Raw genomic sequence first — 18,701 nt, forward strand, 5'->3', positions numbered from 1 at the left:
TTCATTTTTGTTTTATAAATTGGGCCGTAATAATAGCAAATTGGGCTCTAAATAACGGGCCCAGGATCCAATTGGGTTTAAGCTACAATATATATACAGAATTAGGGTTTTTAGCCCCCAAAGAGAGACGAAGAAGCAGATTCCGAACCAGAGAGGCTTAGGGAGCGAAAATGGTGAAGTTCTTGAAACCTAACAAGGCGGTCATTCTCTTGCAAGGCCGATATGCCGGCAAGAAAGCCGTGATTGTGAAAACCTTCGACGACGGAACCCGCGAGAAGCCTTACGGACACTGTCTTGTAGCTGGAATCAAGAAGTACCCTAGCAAAGTGATCAAGAAAGACTCAGCGAAGAAGACGGCGAAGAAATCTAGGGTTAAGGCATTCGTGAAGCTGGTGAATTACCAACATCTGATGCCTACTCGTTACACTCTGGATGTGGATCTGAAGGATGCTGTTGTTCCTGATGTACTTCAATCAAAGGACAAGAAGGTGACTGCACTGAAAGAAACTAAGAAGAGGCTTGAAGAGAGGTTCAAAACAGGGAAGAACAGGTGGTTTTTCACCAAGCTTAGGTTTTGAATTTTCACTGTTTTGTTTCTAGTTATACATTTTGGCTTTTGATTATTATCAATGAATTATGGATGAACTCGTGGCTTATAGTTTTGATTATTATGAAGGTATTATATTATGCATCTTTGATCTATCTCATATATTAGCTTGATTAGATTGGTTATTTACATTTTGAAATTGTGGTTAATTTGGTTAATTCAGAAAATAAGACAAGGAATGCAGGAAATGTCACGATTTTGTATTTTATACAATTTTTCTATCTGCTATACTATTACTGCTTGTTTAAGCTTGCCTTGCTTAGTAGGTTTTTAGCGACGGTAATTTTTAATAGGCCACGATAAATGTGTTTTTTTTGTGTTTGAATAAACAAACTGTCTTTAAGTTAGATTGCAATTGCAGGCATCTCACAAACTCCATCCTCCTTCTAATTTCTCGAAAAGGCTACCTCCTGATATCTTCTTTCATGCATCATTTATCACAAAAAGCACTTTGTAGCCTATCTTCTTTGGCACTCTTTTCACTCGTATAGCCTGACAACTACACCTTGTAGCATAAAAAACTATGCTTCTGTGTTACTTATGTCATTATTAGTTGCTTTTTGCTCTAAATTATGAATTTGAGTTGCTTAGACTATTAGTTGTTTTTTGAAATGTGTTTTATCCTCCGTAGTCGTAGGAAAAGAATAGAAAAAACTGCATTGAAGTATAATCAATGGGCATTGAAATATAACCACATGCATTACATTCGGCCTTGTAGTTGTGGGCTACATCAAGCTTTTGACTAGCTGCTTGTTAATGGACCGTCCATCTCAAGAGCATTTTCATCCTAGAAGATTTTGAATGCATTCCAAATTTCTTTAACATTCATGTGACATACTTTATTTGACTAATGAACATAGCACCTCAATATCAAAAAAGCACATCATCTTACCCAAATCAAACGTACCAAATCAAATTCTTTTATTGAGCTTGCACATCTTCTGTTCCACATTCTTTATCTGATAACCCACTGTTTGCTCTACACACACAATTCTAACTAATTTTCTGTCTAATTAATTTTGTGCAAAGAAAGGCTGATTTTATGTCAAGTTAGGCTGATTTTATGTCAAGTTGGAACACATCAACTTCTTTGAGCAACTACTGCTTAGATTGTTTGCACTGTGTCCATACAAGCAACATGGGGCTTGTGCTTCTCATAAATAACTATTCTTGAGCATATCCATTTGCGACCAACTTTTCGACTTCTCCAAACTTTGTAGACTCATTTGACTTGTATCCTTTTTGCTCCTGGCGGTAGGTAGTTCAGTAATTTTCCCCGTTTTATTTTTCTCAATTGATTTTATTTCAAAACCCATGGTTCTCTTGTCTTCCATTTTTCATCCTTTTCTCAATTGATTTTATTTCAAAACCTATGCCTGTCCATTTTTCATCCTTTACACACATTCATCAAAAGAAGTTGGATTAGAGTGAGCTAAATGAACAAACAAATCTAGTAGAGTTTGTGTGTCCCCTCTTAATCACAAAGGCCTTTGTTAGAGACATATTCATATATCCATGTCATGGTTCTCTTCTCTTTTGGGTTTCCATCGCAGGGGAAGCATAGAAATCTTCATTGTATTATCCATTCTCTTCATTGTTTCCGTCCTTATCATCTCCCTATTCTAATTTGAATGTATTCCCTCTTTACATCTCCCATCTCAATTCCATGCTCTGTCTTCTTCAAAATTGACATTCCGACTAATGATAATCAATTTTGAGACGTTATCATATATTTTGTATGTTTTTATTCTTTGCTAGCCTCAAATAAAACACAGTTGCATCTTTTATCTTCATCAGAAGAAATTCATCAGAGTGAATAAAATGAGCAAACAAAGCTAGTTAAGTATGTGTTTTCCTCTTCAGAAAGGCCTTTTCCATAGACATTCATTCATCCATGTCGATGCTCTTCTCTTTTAGGTTTTCGTAACAGGGGAAGTATACTTTTCTTCACCTTGAGGAGTCAAATTATCTTCTTCATTGTATTCTAGATTCTCTGTCATCCTTGTCATCTCCATATTCTAATTCCAATGTATTATCCTCTTCACAACTCTCACCCTAACTCCACTTTTTGTCTTCAAAAATGACATCTCGATTGATGACAATCCACTTTGAGACGTGATCATATAGTATGTATATTTTTTATTTGTCGTTAACCTCAAATAAAACACAATTGCGACTCTTATCTTTGTCCGTCGAAAATTTGGTACATGAGCCTATGTTATACTGCAAAAATCTCTCGAGTGTTAGATTGAAGGATTTACCATATAACAAGCTTCCTTTGGCGGAAAATTTTACCCTATACCCCTACAATTGTATCCATACCCCTACATTAAATTTTTTTTGACCAAAATACCCTCATATAAATAGGATATATTTTCCCTTTCAAATTTTTTTTACCATTTTCGTTGAAGACTTCCGGAGAAGACAAATATTTGGCGTTTTTGCACTGTATACCGGAACACTTAAGGAAAGAGTTCCGGTTCATATAAAAAAAAAATCAAAAATTTTTGCATACCGGAACTCTTTGGAGAAGTGTTCCGGTATGCATTATGTGTGTTCCGGAAGACTTTAGGAAAGACTTCCGGAACACACATAATGCATACCGGAACACTTCTCCAAAGAGTTCCGGTATGCAAATTTTTTTGAATTTTTTTTATATGAACCGGAACTCTTTCCTTAAGTGTTCCGGTTTGCTTTTTTTGTGTTTCGGAAGTCTTTCTTAAAGTCTTTCGGTTTGGAAAAATACATACCGGAAGTCTTTTTGCAGGAGTTCCGGTGCGAGGGGTGTGAAAGTGTAATTTTTGCAATTTTCAACCGAATGGTAAAAATGAAATGGTAAATTGGTTAAAACCAATTAAGGGTAAAATGGAAATTTTTAAATTTTTGTAGGGGTATGGGGTTAATTGTAGGGGTACAAGGTAAAATTTTCCCTTTGACGTCATCTTTTTTACTAAAAATATTGGACATTTCAAAATTATATTTCTCCGGCCAAAACCTTTTTGGGACTTATTTCTCAATCAATAAACTCTTCACCATGTTCATCACTTTTCTTTATTGTTTTTCTCATCGACTATATTTTGATATGACATATATGCAACAATTAATTTCATCTTGATTCCATTCGTTCTACAATATTCCTTCAACTCTTCTAATATAAATTCACCTTCATGATTTGTTCTTAAACATTTAATGGGTGAACAAATTTCTTTTTTCCCAAGAACTTTAAATAACTTAAAAGATATGAATGCAGAAAAGCCTTTGAGACAAGAAAATACACTGATTTCATTTACACTATAATCATCAACAAAGGAAAATACACCGATTTCATTTATACTATAATCATCAACAAAGGAAATGAGACACATTTTGCTACTTTCTGATATTGGAAATATTGGCCATAATATCATCATGAACTAGCCACAATATTATTAATAGCGGCCGCTCCAGGCGTTATCCCGGGATTCTCTCCAGGTGTGGCAACCCTCTGCTACGAAGGAGTGGCGCACATCCCAGTTTTGGATAACGGCGGGAAAATTTGGGATAACCTGTTGCGGGAGCAGAGCGTTTCCCGGTCCGGAGCAGTTTTTTGCTTTTAAGACTTTTTTGGAGTGCAGAAAAACCTTTTAATCCTAAAAAAAAATGAAAAAAATTATTATAATCGTTAGTGTTTTCTCCTCTCTCATTTGTGTTTTCACCTTTCTCCATCGCGCGTTTCTTTTGTTCGCTACTTCTCGTGTTTTTCACGTGCTGCTTCTTATGCCATAACTCATCATCCGCCTCAACTGCTTCAAGGTTCTCTCTATTCTCCTTCTTCCCTATTTCGATTTTCTGCTTTTCTTTTCTATTAATTAATTTTCTATTCCTTTTCAGGTTAGTTTTTCTTTCATATTATTGTTTTTTTTCTTTCTTTTAAAGTATATTGATTCTGGGATTAATATATATATAGATTATTTATATAACTAGTCAAAAATATTATTTAATCTACATTAAATCTATAGGTAGATTATTCATATTATTAGTCAAAAAAATTATCCTAATATCCGTTATCCCATTTTATGAGTCTGCCGCTCCGCTTCGTTATCTGGGATAAATAACTCTGGAATGAGCTCCAACCTTTCTGATGCTCTCTATGTGTTGCTATTTGGGATAATTTCTATGTGTTGCTTCCCCTTCAGATAATCAGTACATATAACTTCAACCTAAAAAAAACTCGGCAAACCTCTCACCATGCCTTTGTTTTTAGAGTTTTCAAACCTTTGTAGATGAGGTGACCAAATCTTTAGTGTCAAAGTTAAGCCAAGTCTTGAGTGGTTTCTTGAAAAACATTATTTCTTAGGTTCCCCCTCCATTGGTTGTGCGTTTGATAACAACATAAACATTTTGTTCGTTGTCATGTTGGTTTGAATAAACAATCCCTTTGTAGGATGGTAGATTCAACATGAATTTGGCTTCATTAAAACAAATAGACCCTTATCTTGCAAATGCTCATCACTGAGAAGGTAGTTCTTTAATTTAGGCCCATAAAACACATCTTCACTAGATGGTTTTCTTTGTTCACTCTCAATTAGATGCTTCCTTTATCAACAATGTGCATGCTTGCATAATTCCCCAACTTGACGAGGTTATTGAACCCTTCTTTTAAGTTGTAAAAAAGTGATTAATTATCACACATGTGATTGTTGCTCCCATAGTCAATAAACCACTCATCATCTTGATTAGTTTCATGTGTATTGGCCTGCACCATTAATACCACCTCCTTTGAATCTTCCAAGAATGCATAATTTGCTTCACATTCGTATTAGAAATGTTTGATTTTATGACATTTATAGCATTAAATGGTCTCTTTATTCCAATTTTGATGACCATTGCCTCAGTCTCTGCTTTGTCCATGTCCTCTTCTAAAAGTGACTCTTCCACAACCTTTATCATCAGAGGTCTCTTCGTGAATCACCTTCAAAATGTGTTCTTCTTCTCCATTTATCTTGAACTTTTGCTTACGAACGAGCAAAGAACTTTTTAAGGCATCCACAGAGAGTTAATCTATATCTTTGGATTCTTAAATGCAACAAACAATGTACTCCCTCCGTTCCTTTATAAGTGTCACTTTCTTACAAAAAAATTTGTTTCTTTTTAATTGTCACTTGCAAAGTTCAAGGTAGTATTAATTGCTATTTTGTCAAAATTACCCCTATATAATGATTGCAGAGAGAGAAAAAGTAAAGTGAATGTAATAAATAATTAAGGGTATTATAGGTAAAAGAAGAATTATTGTTTGAAAAGTAACAATAATTATTAGCTTCCTTGGTATGAGTAAAAAGTAAAAAAGTGACACTTAAAAAGGAACGGAGGGAGTAATTCCATTTATTAGTAAAGAATTTAAAAAATATTCTCAATGATCTTAACATCCCTCATATCTTCCCCCATAATTTATTATGCCCTTTGCAATCGTCATTATTTGACTAAAGTAATCAGTGATCAACTCATCTTACTTCATTGTTAGAACCTCAAAATTCTTCTATGGATGGTTGAGTTAAGCTCTCTTCTTTCAAGTGTAGCATTGAAACTTGATCTTCATGGAGTCCATATGCTATATAGATGTTTCCTTTTGTGTGACCGTCTTTAGAATTGAATTTCCAAGAGATTGAAACAAGTTAGTTTTAGCCTTAAAATCCTCCAGCTTTATCTCCTCTAAGATTTGCTTTTCTGTTGTTGTCATCCCTTACATACTCTCACATTCTGAGCCGCCTAATTCGACATCAACCCATTATTCTTTAGATCAAAGGAGATTATTCATGACCATGCTCTATTGATCGTAGTCGCCATTAAAATTCAGAATGGAAGGTTCTGCAAAACTTTTTACTTCTGTCCCCATCTCCCTTCATTCCCTTACATGTTTTCTCTTAAACTATTGCTCTGATACCAAAATGTTAGATGCAAAAACTAACTTATGTGTTGAATTAGAAGAGTACATCAAATAAATAGGAATAAAATAGGTGAACTACAACTCATGTTCATAATCCGTATTTTACATAAGAAATGGGAAACAAACTTGATCAAATCAAATATATTAGACCTAAATTTATCAATAACATAGGCCAATTTAGTGTGGAAAGAAACCCAACAACCATATTCTTAAGAAAAATAAAAAGTAATCCAACAAACAATATATTTTAGTAGTTAAGAATGTGTTTGAGTTTTTTTTATAAGCAAAATTTCATTACAATAAACAGAGTACGATGGGTACTCTAGCCCAACAATACATATACAACCTGTCACCCTCTAATCAAGCAATTCAAGGGGGATGTAAACCAGACGTAGAAATTATAAACAAAGCTATTATTGTTACCTATAACAGTCCAATTCCAAGAAAGAAGCTTAATAGATAAGTGTATATCTTCTATGTTGAAAACTGTACCTTGAAATGAAGTATTATTTCCCTTCATCCAAATGCTTCAACAATCGGCTAACCTAATTAGGCCTGCCAGGCTAGAAGGGAAAGCTTTCCTCAATAGCCAAATTGTTAGATGTTAATAATACTTTTTTACACGATGATTTTAGTGACGAAGTTTACATGATTTTACCTAAAAGATTAATTATTAATACTCCTTCATCTTCAACTACCAAAGTCTGCAAGTTTCAAAAGTCCATCTATGGACTCAAACAAGCTAGTCGACAATGGTATTCAAAGTTGTCTGATTCCTTAATTTCTATTTGTTATAAACATTCTCTGGCTGACTACTCCCTTTCCATAAAACACGAAAACTCTTCATATACCACTTTATTAATTTATGTTGATGATATTGTTCTTTCTGGAAATGATTTATCTGAAATCAACTCTGTTAAAGCCTATCTCCACAATTGTTTTAAAATCAAGGACTTATGCAATATTAGATTCTTTATTGGTTTAGAAGCTGCTAGCTCTTTCAAAGGAATCATGATAAATAAAGAAGATACACTTCTGGCCAACTTGCTACCAAGCCTTCTAACACCCCATATGATCCTTCCCTTAAGCTAGCTAGTCCATATTCCCCTCTTTATGAGGATGAATCTCAATTTTGAAGACTTATAGAAAGACTTTTTTATTTAAATACTACTAGACCCCACATAAACTTTGTTGTTCAATAGCTTAGTAAATATATCTCCAAACCAAAGTTAGTTCACTTCAAAGCTGCTATTCGTGTTTTAGAATATTTAAAATTTGCTCCAGGTACTTGTATTTTTTATTCTGCATCAGCTGATTTATGCTTATCTAACTTTGCAGATTCTGACTGGGTTACTTGTCCAACCTCTAGAAGATCTGTCACGGATTATGTTGTATTTCTCGGCACTTCTATAGTCTCATGGAAATCTAAAAAGCAGGGCACTATCTCTGGAAGTAGTTCAGAAGCAGAATACGGTGCTTTGGGAAGCCTAGCCAATAAAATTCAATGGCTACACTACCTATTTAACGATCTCAACACCTCGTTTGATCAACCAACTTCAGTATATTGTGACAACAATTCTTTAATCTACCCCACTCACAATCCTCCTTTTCATGAACGGTCCAAACTAGGGGTGACAAAACGGGTCGTCCGTCCCGTCCCGCCACATCTTTAGTTCGCCAAAAACAAGGGCGGGACGGACAAGCCCGTCAAGTGAGGTTGGACTTGAAAATCTAGTTCGCCCCGCCAAGGTGGCGGGTTGGCCGACGGCGGGCTTGTCAGTCTATTTATTTATCTATTTATTATTATTTTTTAATAAATAAATATGCTTATTTTTACATTTCAATTAGTTTTTTCATTTACTTTTTAGAATAATTTTTTATAAAGCGTATTTTTAACAAATTTTATTTAAAAAAATATTGCATATATTCATAAATAAATAAGTAAAATAGAACTATCAACAAGTATTTCAAAATTAGAGTTCAAGTATTAACCTTTAACCAACAAAAATAAATATTTTAAGTGTTTGATAACTGTTAGAAAAATGGGTATGATAATCCTGGATAACTTCGAAGAATCGTGTTCGTACACTTTCCGAACAAAGTATTTCGACCCTATTCTTGCCTGGGTTCACGAAATCTTTGTGGGGATAATTCTTGAAGAACAATTTGTTTCTGGCAAAGAGAGATGTTCAGGAATGTAGAGAGAAAGTTTGATTTCGTTATCTCTTTTAAACTGAGGCCAAATGACTCCTTATATAGGAGATCAATAACAGAAACCGAAAAGACGCAACTGTTCAGAAACGGTTACGTCGGTTGGGAAAGGATTCGAAATTCAAAAGAAAATTTCGAACGTTGGAACCCCGTTTCAATTATTCGCATTCAATTATACGTTTACTCGACGAGCGTGCACTCCGCACTACCCCTAACTCGTTTCCAAGCTTTAACGCATAATTGCATCGGCCTATAGTAAATCACATTACTACTAAAATACATTGATGATATTAAAATCACCAACAAATCCCCCCCATTTTAGTGTAATCCTTGATTTACTCAGTATATACAATTATATATACAAGGGTATAACACACAGGTATAACGATCAAACAAATGCATAAATGAAAATGTCTTGCGATTGAATTTTCATCTTAGTACAAATACACATTCCAAATACTCGAAAATCGGGGTGTCATAGCGATTGAACCCGTCAATCCATTTGAGTGTCTGAAGATATAGTACACATATGTTTCTTACAATACTCTACTATTCATACTTGACACTTTACAAGCCATGTGTCCTTATCCATTAATAAGCATATAGGAAGCCAAGTCCAAGCTTCTTGAAGCGGCAAAACTTCATGCTCACATAGGTGATTCTTTTAATCTTGCACCTGCATTTGCAATTTTCCAAAAGAACCATTAAGAAGATATAATTCAACCTAGCCATCACTTGCAGGTCTGAGCACATACCTTGGGAAGATAAACACAATTGCTCCAATCTCTAACTATGATCTTTCCACATTGAATTTTGCTTCTAATGTTGTATTAGAAGGGAATTGGGTATACCATAGCTAATAGATTTAAATGGACTTTAATCCCATCCCAATTACCGACTTCTTCACTAAGTCTCTAGCTAACCCCTTCGTCAAGTGGTCAGCTAAGTTTTGTTGCGACCGAACAAACTCAATAGATATCACCCCATTCATGATTAATTCCCTAATCATACTATGTCTAACACCCAAATGTCTAGACTTTCCATTGTATATTTGACTATAAGCTTTAGCCAATGTGGCAGTACTATCACAACGGATAGAAATTGGTGATATCGGTTTAGGCCATATCGGAATCTCATATACCAAATTCCTTAGCCATTCCGCTTCTTTACCAGCAGCAGCTAATGCTACAAACTCAGATTCCATTGTGGAACCAGTTATACATGTTTGCTTCTTGGAAGCCCATGAGATGGCACCTCCCCCAAGCAAGAACACCCATCCACTTGTAGAGGATGAATCTTCAGCATTATTTATCCAAGTAGCATCCGAATAACCCTCTAACACCGAAGGAAATCCCATATATGACAATCCATAATTCATTGTACCCTTCAAGTACTTGAATACGCTAGTTATTGCATGCCAATGATGTCTACTAGGATTACTAGTAAATCTGCTCAACTTTCCAACCGCATAAGCAATATCCGGTCTAGTGCTAATCATAGCATACATCAAAGAGCCTATAGCTTTTGAATATTCGAGTTGATCCACAGGTTTACCTGTATTTGGCATAAGCTTTTCTCCCGGATCCATGGGAGTACTTACTGGAGAACAACTTTCATAATTGAACTTCTTGAGTATTTTCTCAATGTAATGAGATTGCGTAATTACAATCCCCTTATTCTCCCGTTTAATCTTAATACCAAGAATAACGTCCGCTTCTCCCATATCCTTCATGGAGAACTTTGATGACAAGAAATTCTTCGTTTTATCAACTTGATTTTGGTCGGTGCCAAAGATCAACATGTCATCAACATATAAGCAAATGAAAACTCCTTTACCGGAAGTATCAAATTTGCTATATACACATTTGTCAGCTTGGTTTAGAATGAAACCATTAGACAAAACAACCTCATCAAACTTTTGATGCCACTGCTTCGGAGCTTGTTTCAGCCCATACAACGACTTAATTAGCTTACACACTTTATGCTCATTACTAGGCATTACAAATCCTTCAGGTTGCTTCATATACACTTCTTCCTCCAAATCACCATTCAGAAATGATGTTTTGACATCCATTTGATGAATCACTAGATTATGAATAGCCGCCAAGGCAATCAACAATCTAATAGTAGTGATACGGGCAACAGGAGCATAGGTATCGAAATAATCAATCCCTTCCTTTTGTCTGAAGCCTTGGATAACTAATCTAGCTTTAAACTTGTCAATTTTACCATCGACTTTCATCTTCTTTTTGAAGATCCATTTGCAACCCAATGGTTTGCAACCTGGTGGTAAATCAGATAATACCCAAGTATTATTTTCCATGATAGAACCAATCTCTTCGTCAATTGCTTCTTTCCAAAAAGCAGAATCTCGAGATTTCACAGCTCCATCATACGTTCTTGGATCCTCCTCTATACTATAGCAATAATAGTATTGAGTGTCAATCTGATCCTTTGATCCCTCAACTAAATATAGTTGAAAATCAGATCCATAAGATCTAGATTTTCTAGCTCTTTTGCTCCTACGGGGTTCAAGTGTCTTACTTGGCACATCATTTGAATGATCATCCCTTAGAGATTCATCTGAATTAGGTATAGAGTCCTTTGGTCTAGGTATAGAAGAGAAACAATTCTCATCAAATATTGCATCTCTCGATTCTATAATCGTGTTAATAGAAATCGAGTCATTAGGTTCTATAACATAAAACCTATAGGCCTTGGAGTGCTCAGCATATCCAACAAAGATGCAAGCTACACCCTTTTCACCCAAAGTTTTCCTTTTTGGGTCCGGGAGTAAACACGTAGAAATGTTAAGTTGGGTCGTTTCTTATACCAAAGTTCATATGGGGTAGTCTTGTTCCTTTTATTAGGAACCTTATTTAACAAATAGCAAGCCGTTAACATAGCTTCTCCCCAAAACCCTTCACTCAAACCAGAGTAAGATAACATGGCATTCACCATTTCCTTAAGCACTCTATTTTTCCTTTCAGCCACACCATTTTGTTGAGGTGTATAAGGTGCCGTAGTCTCATGAATGATTCCTACGGATTGGAAAAATACAGGATCATAATATTCACCACCTCTATCTGTACGTAATGTTTTAATCAACACATTCTGTTGCACTTCAACTTCAGTTTTATAAATTTTGAATTTATCTAAGGATTCGTCCTTAGCGTGCAGCAAATAAACATAGCAGAATCTAGATGCATCATCTATGAAAGTGACAAAATATTTTTTATGTCCTAATGATGGAGTAGCATGCAAATCACATAAATCACTATGTATCAACTCAAGAATGACAGATTTCCTTGTTATACTTTTAAAAGGTTGCCCAATGATCTTTGTTAACATGCAAGTTTTACAATTTTCTACATTTTTATCAAAAACAGGAATGAAATCATCTTTAGACATTTCATGCATTCTTTTATAATGTACGTGTCCTAGACGAGCATGCCATAACGATGAATTGATAACATTTGAAGAGGACATAAATACAGAACCAGAATCATTAGGAACTCCATTCAAATTCATCATAAACATACCATTATTATAATATCCAAATCCTACAAACACACCAGACTTCGATAAAACATATTTATCGGATTCACACACTTGCTTGTATCCAAACTTATTTAATACAGGACCAGAAATTAAATTCTTACGTAGTTTAGGAACATACAAAACATTAAACAAAGTAATAGTCTTTCCAGAACTGAATTCTAGCACCATGTTTCCTTTGCCTTCAACGGGAGCGAAGTGATCATCTCCCATGTAGAGGACAGAACCATCTTCCACTGGAACAAGAGTCTTGAACCAGAAACGATCCTTGCAAACATGTGTTGTAGCGCCAGAATCAATCCACCACGCGATAGCATCATCCTGCACATAGAATGGTTCAGAATTTAGTGAAACCGAATGTTTAATCAAACTATTCAAATCACGAATTGATTTCTGACCTTGGTTTTCGGATTGGTCCTTAGACCCCTTTCCTGAACCACTTGCATTCGCGTTATCATGCTTTTTGCCGGAACGACAATCCTTCTTGAAGTGGCCTGTTTTGCCACACTTCCCGCATTCTAGTTTCGGTTTCTTTTTAGCACCGAAACTGCCCTTATTGTTCTTGAAAGCACACTTCTTTCCTTTGGTTTTGTTGTTACCGTTCTTACCACCCTCTTCGACCATATTAACCGAGGGTCCAACAATTTCTTTGCCTTTTCCTTTGTCATCCTCCTGCGCTCTTAGAGATTCTTCTATGCGCAAGTGACTTCCAAGTTGGATCAAAGACAATTCGTCTTTTCCATGCTTCAGATTGTGTTTGAAATCCTTCCACGAAGGAGGCAACTTGTCTATGATGCTTGAGACAGATATTGTTTCATCCATCTTCAATCCGTGTTGTGTGAACTGTCCAAGGATTCGGAGGAGTTCATTGAATTGTTCCATGACAGACCTCGATTCAACCATTTTGTAATTGTTGAAATCGGTTACCAGGAACTTTTTACTGGATGAGTCCTCTGCCATGTACTTGGATTCGAGACAATCCCACAATTCCTTTGCAGATTCTATGTTTTGATAAATATCAAATAAGGGATCAGACATACCGTTAAGAATGTGCCCTCTGCATATGTAGTCGTCGCTCTCCCATTTTGATCTACGTCTCAGATTTTCAACCGTGTCTTCCTCCAGAAGTTCTGGGATCGGTGTAGACAGGACGTGCACCACCTTCAATGTTGTCAACATGAAATGCATCTTCTTTTGCCAACGCCTGAAGTCTTGTCCTTGAAACTTGTCCAATTTTCCGAAGTTTGTAGTCATCTCCTTGACGGTGCTTCCTCCAGCCATGATTATCAGAAAATACTTTGTTCGTTTGTTAGAAAATGGGTATGATAATCCTGGATAACTTCGAAGAATCGTGTTCGTACACTTTCCGAACAAAGTATTTCGACCTTATTCTTGCCTGGGTTCACGAAATCTTTGTGGGGATAATTCTTGAAGAACAATTTGTTTCTGGCAAAGAGAGATGTTCAGGAATGTAGAGAGAAAGTTTGATTTCGTTATCTCTTTTAAACTGAGGCCAAATGACTCCTTATATAGGAGATCAATAACAGAAACCGAAAAGACGCAACTGTTCAGAAACGGTTACGTCGGTTGGGAAAGGATTCGAAATTCAAAAGAAAACTTCGAACGTTGGAACCCCGTTTCAATTATACGTTTACTCGACGAGCGTGCACTCCGCACTACCCCTAACTCGTTTCCAAGCTTTAACGCATAATTGCATCGGCCTATAGTAAATCACATTACTACTAAAATACATTGATGATATTAAAATCACCAACAATAACTAGGTTGGCAGGCTGACGGGCCAACCCTCCCATTTTTTTGACGGACTTAAGACGAGACGGATTTAAAGTGGGACGGACTGAGCGGATAAGTGGATACAAATCCCAACCTAATCCACCATTTTTGAACGGGTGCACGGGCCGGCCCGACGGATCACGACCCGTTTTACAAGCCCTAATTCGAATATATGGAACTCAATTGTCATGTGATTCTGGAAAAGATAAAATCTGGGCTCAATAAAACTGATTCCTATCAGTTTCAAGACTCAAATACCAGATTTCCTAACCAAACAGCAGCCTTTGAGACTCACATTTCCAAACTTGAACTACTGAACAATCATAGTCTTGTTTGTGGAAATGTAATCACATATAGGAAATATTACATAGTTTATATTTTTATCTCTTTAACCATTATGACCGGTTAAAGCTACTAGCCGTTACTTTCTAGTTTATAGGATTATGTTGTTATTTTCCTGTGTATATACAGGGGATTGTTATATTTTCTCTATGTTGAATAATAAAGGTGTGTAAACATTAATATTAAAAGTTAAAATAATATGTTTGTTTTAATTATAAGAAAATGAAAGAAATTCTTCAATAAAGATTTGCATTCGTCACCTCTATTTCTTTTCAATTCGAGGCAAACAGTCGTATGGATTAGTGCCCCTACTATATTTTAAATATTTATTATAATTAATATTAATTATAATGATACATATATTTCGGTTAGTAAAATATTGATGCATGTTGAGTAAAAAGAGAGAGACTGAAATGTTTATAGTTTTAAAAATCTTATTATAAAATTTATGATAATTAAATTTTAAATTTTAAATAGAGTTATATTTAAGGTTATTGAAAGTTTAATTGAGAATTGTTTTAAGTATGAATATCACAATTTAATGTGAAATTGTTGTTTCAATATGTTATATATATATTTTTTATCTTAGAATAATTTTTATTTTAAAATAATAATATAATATTTATTATTTATTATTTATTATTTTTAATAAACAACTAGTAAAGGACCCGTGCGTTCGCACGGGTCGCGCAAGTGCAATTATTTATTTTAAAAAAATTAAAATATAATATATTTTTTTATTTATATATATATATATATATATATATATATATATATATATATATATATATATATATATATATATATAGTTGGATCAACGTACACAAATTTATTGCATAAGAGTTTTTTTTAATGTAATGGATGTTAAATGATCAATAAATGGGTTCAAAAAATTTCCACAAATAACTTTTTCCAGTTTGGGACATAATAAAGTAAAACATTATTAATTTATAATAATATAATTTGCTTAATTTTTTTGTATACTATATGAAGGAAATAATCAAAAAATATAATACAAAAATATTTTTATAATTTTTTGATATATTGATATATAATAAACATTCCATTGTTAATGTTATGAATAAACATTCCATTTATCATTGAGATTTTGGACATAAGAAATAAAAATATATTTATTTAGTAATGGATGAAATTTTTCAATCTGTTACTAATTTGAGGTATAAATGCGCAAATATTAACCTTCATAATAAATGATTATTTAACAAAAATACATAAACCATGTAAAAGAAATACCAGAACCTCAATTGTTTTAAAATATAGTAATGAATACTACCAAATGTTGAAATTAATTGCAATTGATACAGTAAGGTTTAAATGCAACAAAAGATATTGAAACAAAAGGTTCACAATTTTAGTTAAAATTGTGAGAAATAAGTACAGCAACAAAAATGATTTAACTTCGTATAATTCTTTGGTCCTTAAAAAACTGGGTTTATACAAAACTTGTCCGCAACCTTTTAGGAAGTGATGATTCAAAACCTGTCCGCAACCTTAAAAAACTACAATAATAACTAATTTGATTTCAGGATATTGATTTTATTTTGGAATGATAAGATTGCAATAACAATAAAATAACGGTAATATTTTTTAGTAGTATAAATAGGTAATTTATTTTATCACATTTTTCACTCACATCTAATCTAAATTTGACCAATTTATTTTATTTAATTTTAATTTTTTTGTGTACACATTTCATTTGAAAATGAACCTCAATCAACATAACACATACTCCAATTTTATGTAAAATGATGGAAGTCCTCTTTGTATCCCAAATCAACAAAACACCCCATATTTTGGAAATCCACCTCTTATTCCAAATCCACACCATAATTCAAGATTTCAAAATTCTCTTTTTATCCCAAATCCATAAAATAATTCATCCATTGGAAATTACTCATATCATACATCACCTTACCCAATGAAAAACTCTCTTTTAATGTATTTTGATATATTTGAATCAATTTTTTAATTATATTTTATATAATATATAGTGGGATTTAGTGGGGCCCATTTTTTTAGCCCATTTTAATTATTTACAATCATTTTCTTGTACAACTAAATGTATAAAGAATTGATATTCTTATTGATTTATTACCAATCATGCATAACATTAATTATCTTACGGCTGAATTATTTTAATATTCCACTGACCTAGCCAATAGAAAGGAGACAGTGGACATAATTATTCATTTCAACCCCCAACTATATTTTGGCAAATAAATAATTTAAATATGTTGAGTTATAATACTATATATGATGACGTGAGATTGGTAAAAAGTATAGTTGCATGCTTAACTTAATCATTTCAAACAAACAATGTAGATTTTCCATTACCAATCAAAAGACAATTCACTGATAATTATACCTTGTTTTTTTATAAATCCTTAATTCAGTTGAATGCAAGATTCAAACATTGCTCCAACATTTCTGAACTACCTGCAATTTTAACATATGTATTAGACTTTGAAAAAAATTGTAAAAAAATATGTTTCTATGTGTTTTCTATAATTAGTTTTGAAGGATTTCATAATAAATTTTTATGTAATTGTTTTTTTAATTTCTAACACCATTAGGCATGCTGAAACCAAACATGACATGCAATAATCTATTTATAATTTAGTCGTATACACATATTTCATAAGATGACAACGTATTTTGTTATCAATCTAAAATACTTATTAACATTTGAAGATATGATACTCATATAAATTTTGTAGTTGAAAGAACACACAAAACACAATGTTCAACATATCAACATAGGATTTTGAATAATTTCACACACATGAATTAAATACTCATTATCATCCTTTAAACCATACATGAAATATAAATGTCAATTGTAATCCTACAAAATAAACACTTCAAAAAAGTAAGAACACATCCTACAACCAAAACATATCATGTTCTTAACAACTTCATGCTTAAACTCATTCTGGTGCTAAAAAGTTCATAAAATATATTTCAATATCAAATTTCCGAAAATTCTAATTAAGAAGATGGTTCTATCTTTAATTTCTTGGATGGTTTGGTGCCTGATAATTGCGTAGCGCCAGACGCTTCAAAATCAACTTCTTCACCCTTGTCAGCAATTACAACATCCTTAGCCGGAGTCATTAGAATGATTGATTCTGGATCATTTTCACCAGATGCAGATAATGTTTGCTTGCAATATAAAAAATTAATTGTCAGATATAAAATGAATTATAATAATACAATATTTATCATAGAAAATTATTATGTTAACAAATGAAGATACTTACTGTGGAAGTTTCCAAATTTTCTTTGTTAGGGACCAACTTTGCATATTCAGTTTTAGACTGATTCTGTACATTGAAACATCGAATATTTATTATACTTATTAAATGTTTAAATAATACATGAATTAAGTGAATATTATACGTCTTCTACTATGTAGTCATTTTCAATCTCTTTAACAAAGGCTTCATCATCACAAAGCTTCCAAACAAACGCTTGGGAAAACGTTGGCTGCACCTTAACTCTAAAAGCCATTTTCTTATTCAACAACATTTCAAGCTCATCAGGATAAACCATTGGATCATCTTCTCCATTCTAATGGAAAAATAAAATATCAACCATGAGTGATAATCTGAACTTTACAACTCGATAAACTATTAACATTTTAACTTATGTATAACAATGTACCTCCACCATAGAGTTATGCATAAATTCAGCAGTCATTCCAAGTATAGCAGCACATTCGGAATCCCAGAATACAAATCGATATTTTGATTCACCATTGCTAACATATATCTCAATCTTGTACCTATAGTATTTTAAACGAAGAAAATAATATGATTAATAACAAATCCATTACCAAATTTATTTGCAATTCATCTAGATTATATGTACCTTGGTATAGGCTGTTCGACTTTTTGCCCACATGAACATTCATAAGCTTTTTCAGGATTAGGTGCCTTCGAAGAACACCTTGTGCAACCATAATAAAACCATCCATACTTTGAGACAGCAAATTTCAATGTGGTTGCTGCAGTAACACATAAAGTTTCCTAAAAGCAAATCAAAAATGATATTAATTTCAAAAAGCAAACAATATAATTGTAATAGTAAAGATAAATTCGGCTCTATAGTATTCAACTTACATGTTTGATTTTGCAGAACTGACTTAAGGACATACATTTCGCATTATGAACAAACCTTTCTATTGGCGAATACTGAGAACCACCAGACCAATTAGAAAGAGATTTTGCAGATTGAGTAGACTTC

At 33.5% G+C, this 18,701-nt stretch overlaps 1 protein-coding gene across 1 annotated transcript; it reads left to right on the forward strand.

Annotated features, from left to right (window-relative positions):
- Positions 1-111: 111 nt before the first annotated feature.
- LOC127085805 (60S ribosomal protein L27-like) lies at positions 112-691 on the forward strand. The gene has a single exon (XM_051026361.1). The coding sequence runs from the start codon at positions 171-173 to the stop codon at positions 576-578; it is 408 nt and encodes a 135-aa protein (XP_050882318.1). The 5' UTR covers positions 112-170; the 3' UTR covers positions 579-691.
- The last annotated feature ends 18,010 nt before the right edge of the window (positions 692-18,701 follow it).

This window comes from Lathyrus oleraceus, chromosome 1, assembly GCF_024323335.1.
Source record: "Lathyrus oleraceus cultivar Zhongwan6 chromosome 1, CAAS_Psat_ZW6_1.0, whole genome shotgun sequence".
In the NCBI taxonomy this organism is placed as follows: domain Eukaryota; kingdom Viridiplantae; phylum Streptophyta; class Magnoliopsida; order Fabales; family Fabaceae; genus Lathyrus; species Lathyrus oleraceus.

Coding starts and splice junctions, on each gene's coding strand:
- LOC127085805 (XM_051026361.1), top strand. CDS start 171: ATGGTGAAGTTCTTGAAACCTAACAAGGCGGTCATTCTCTTGCAAGGC.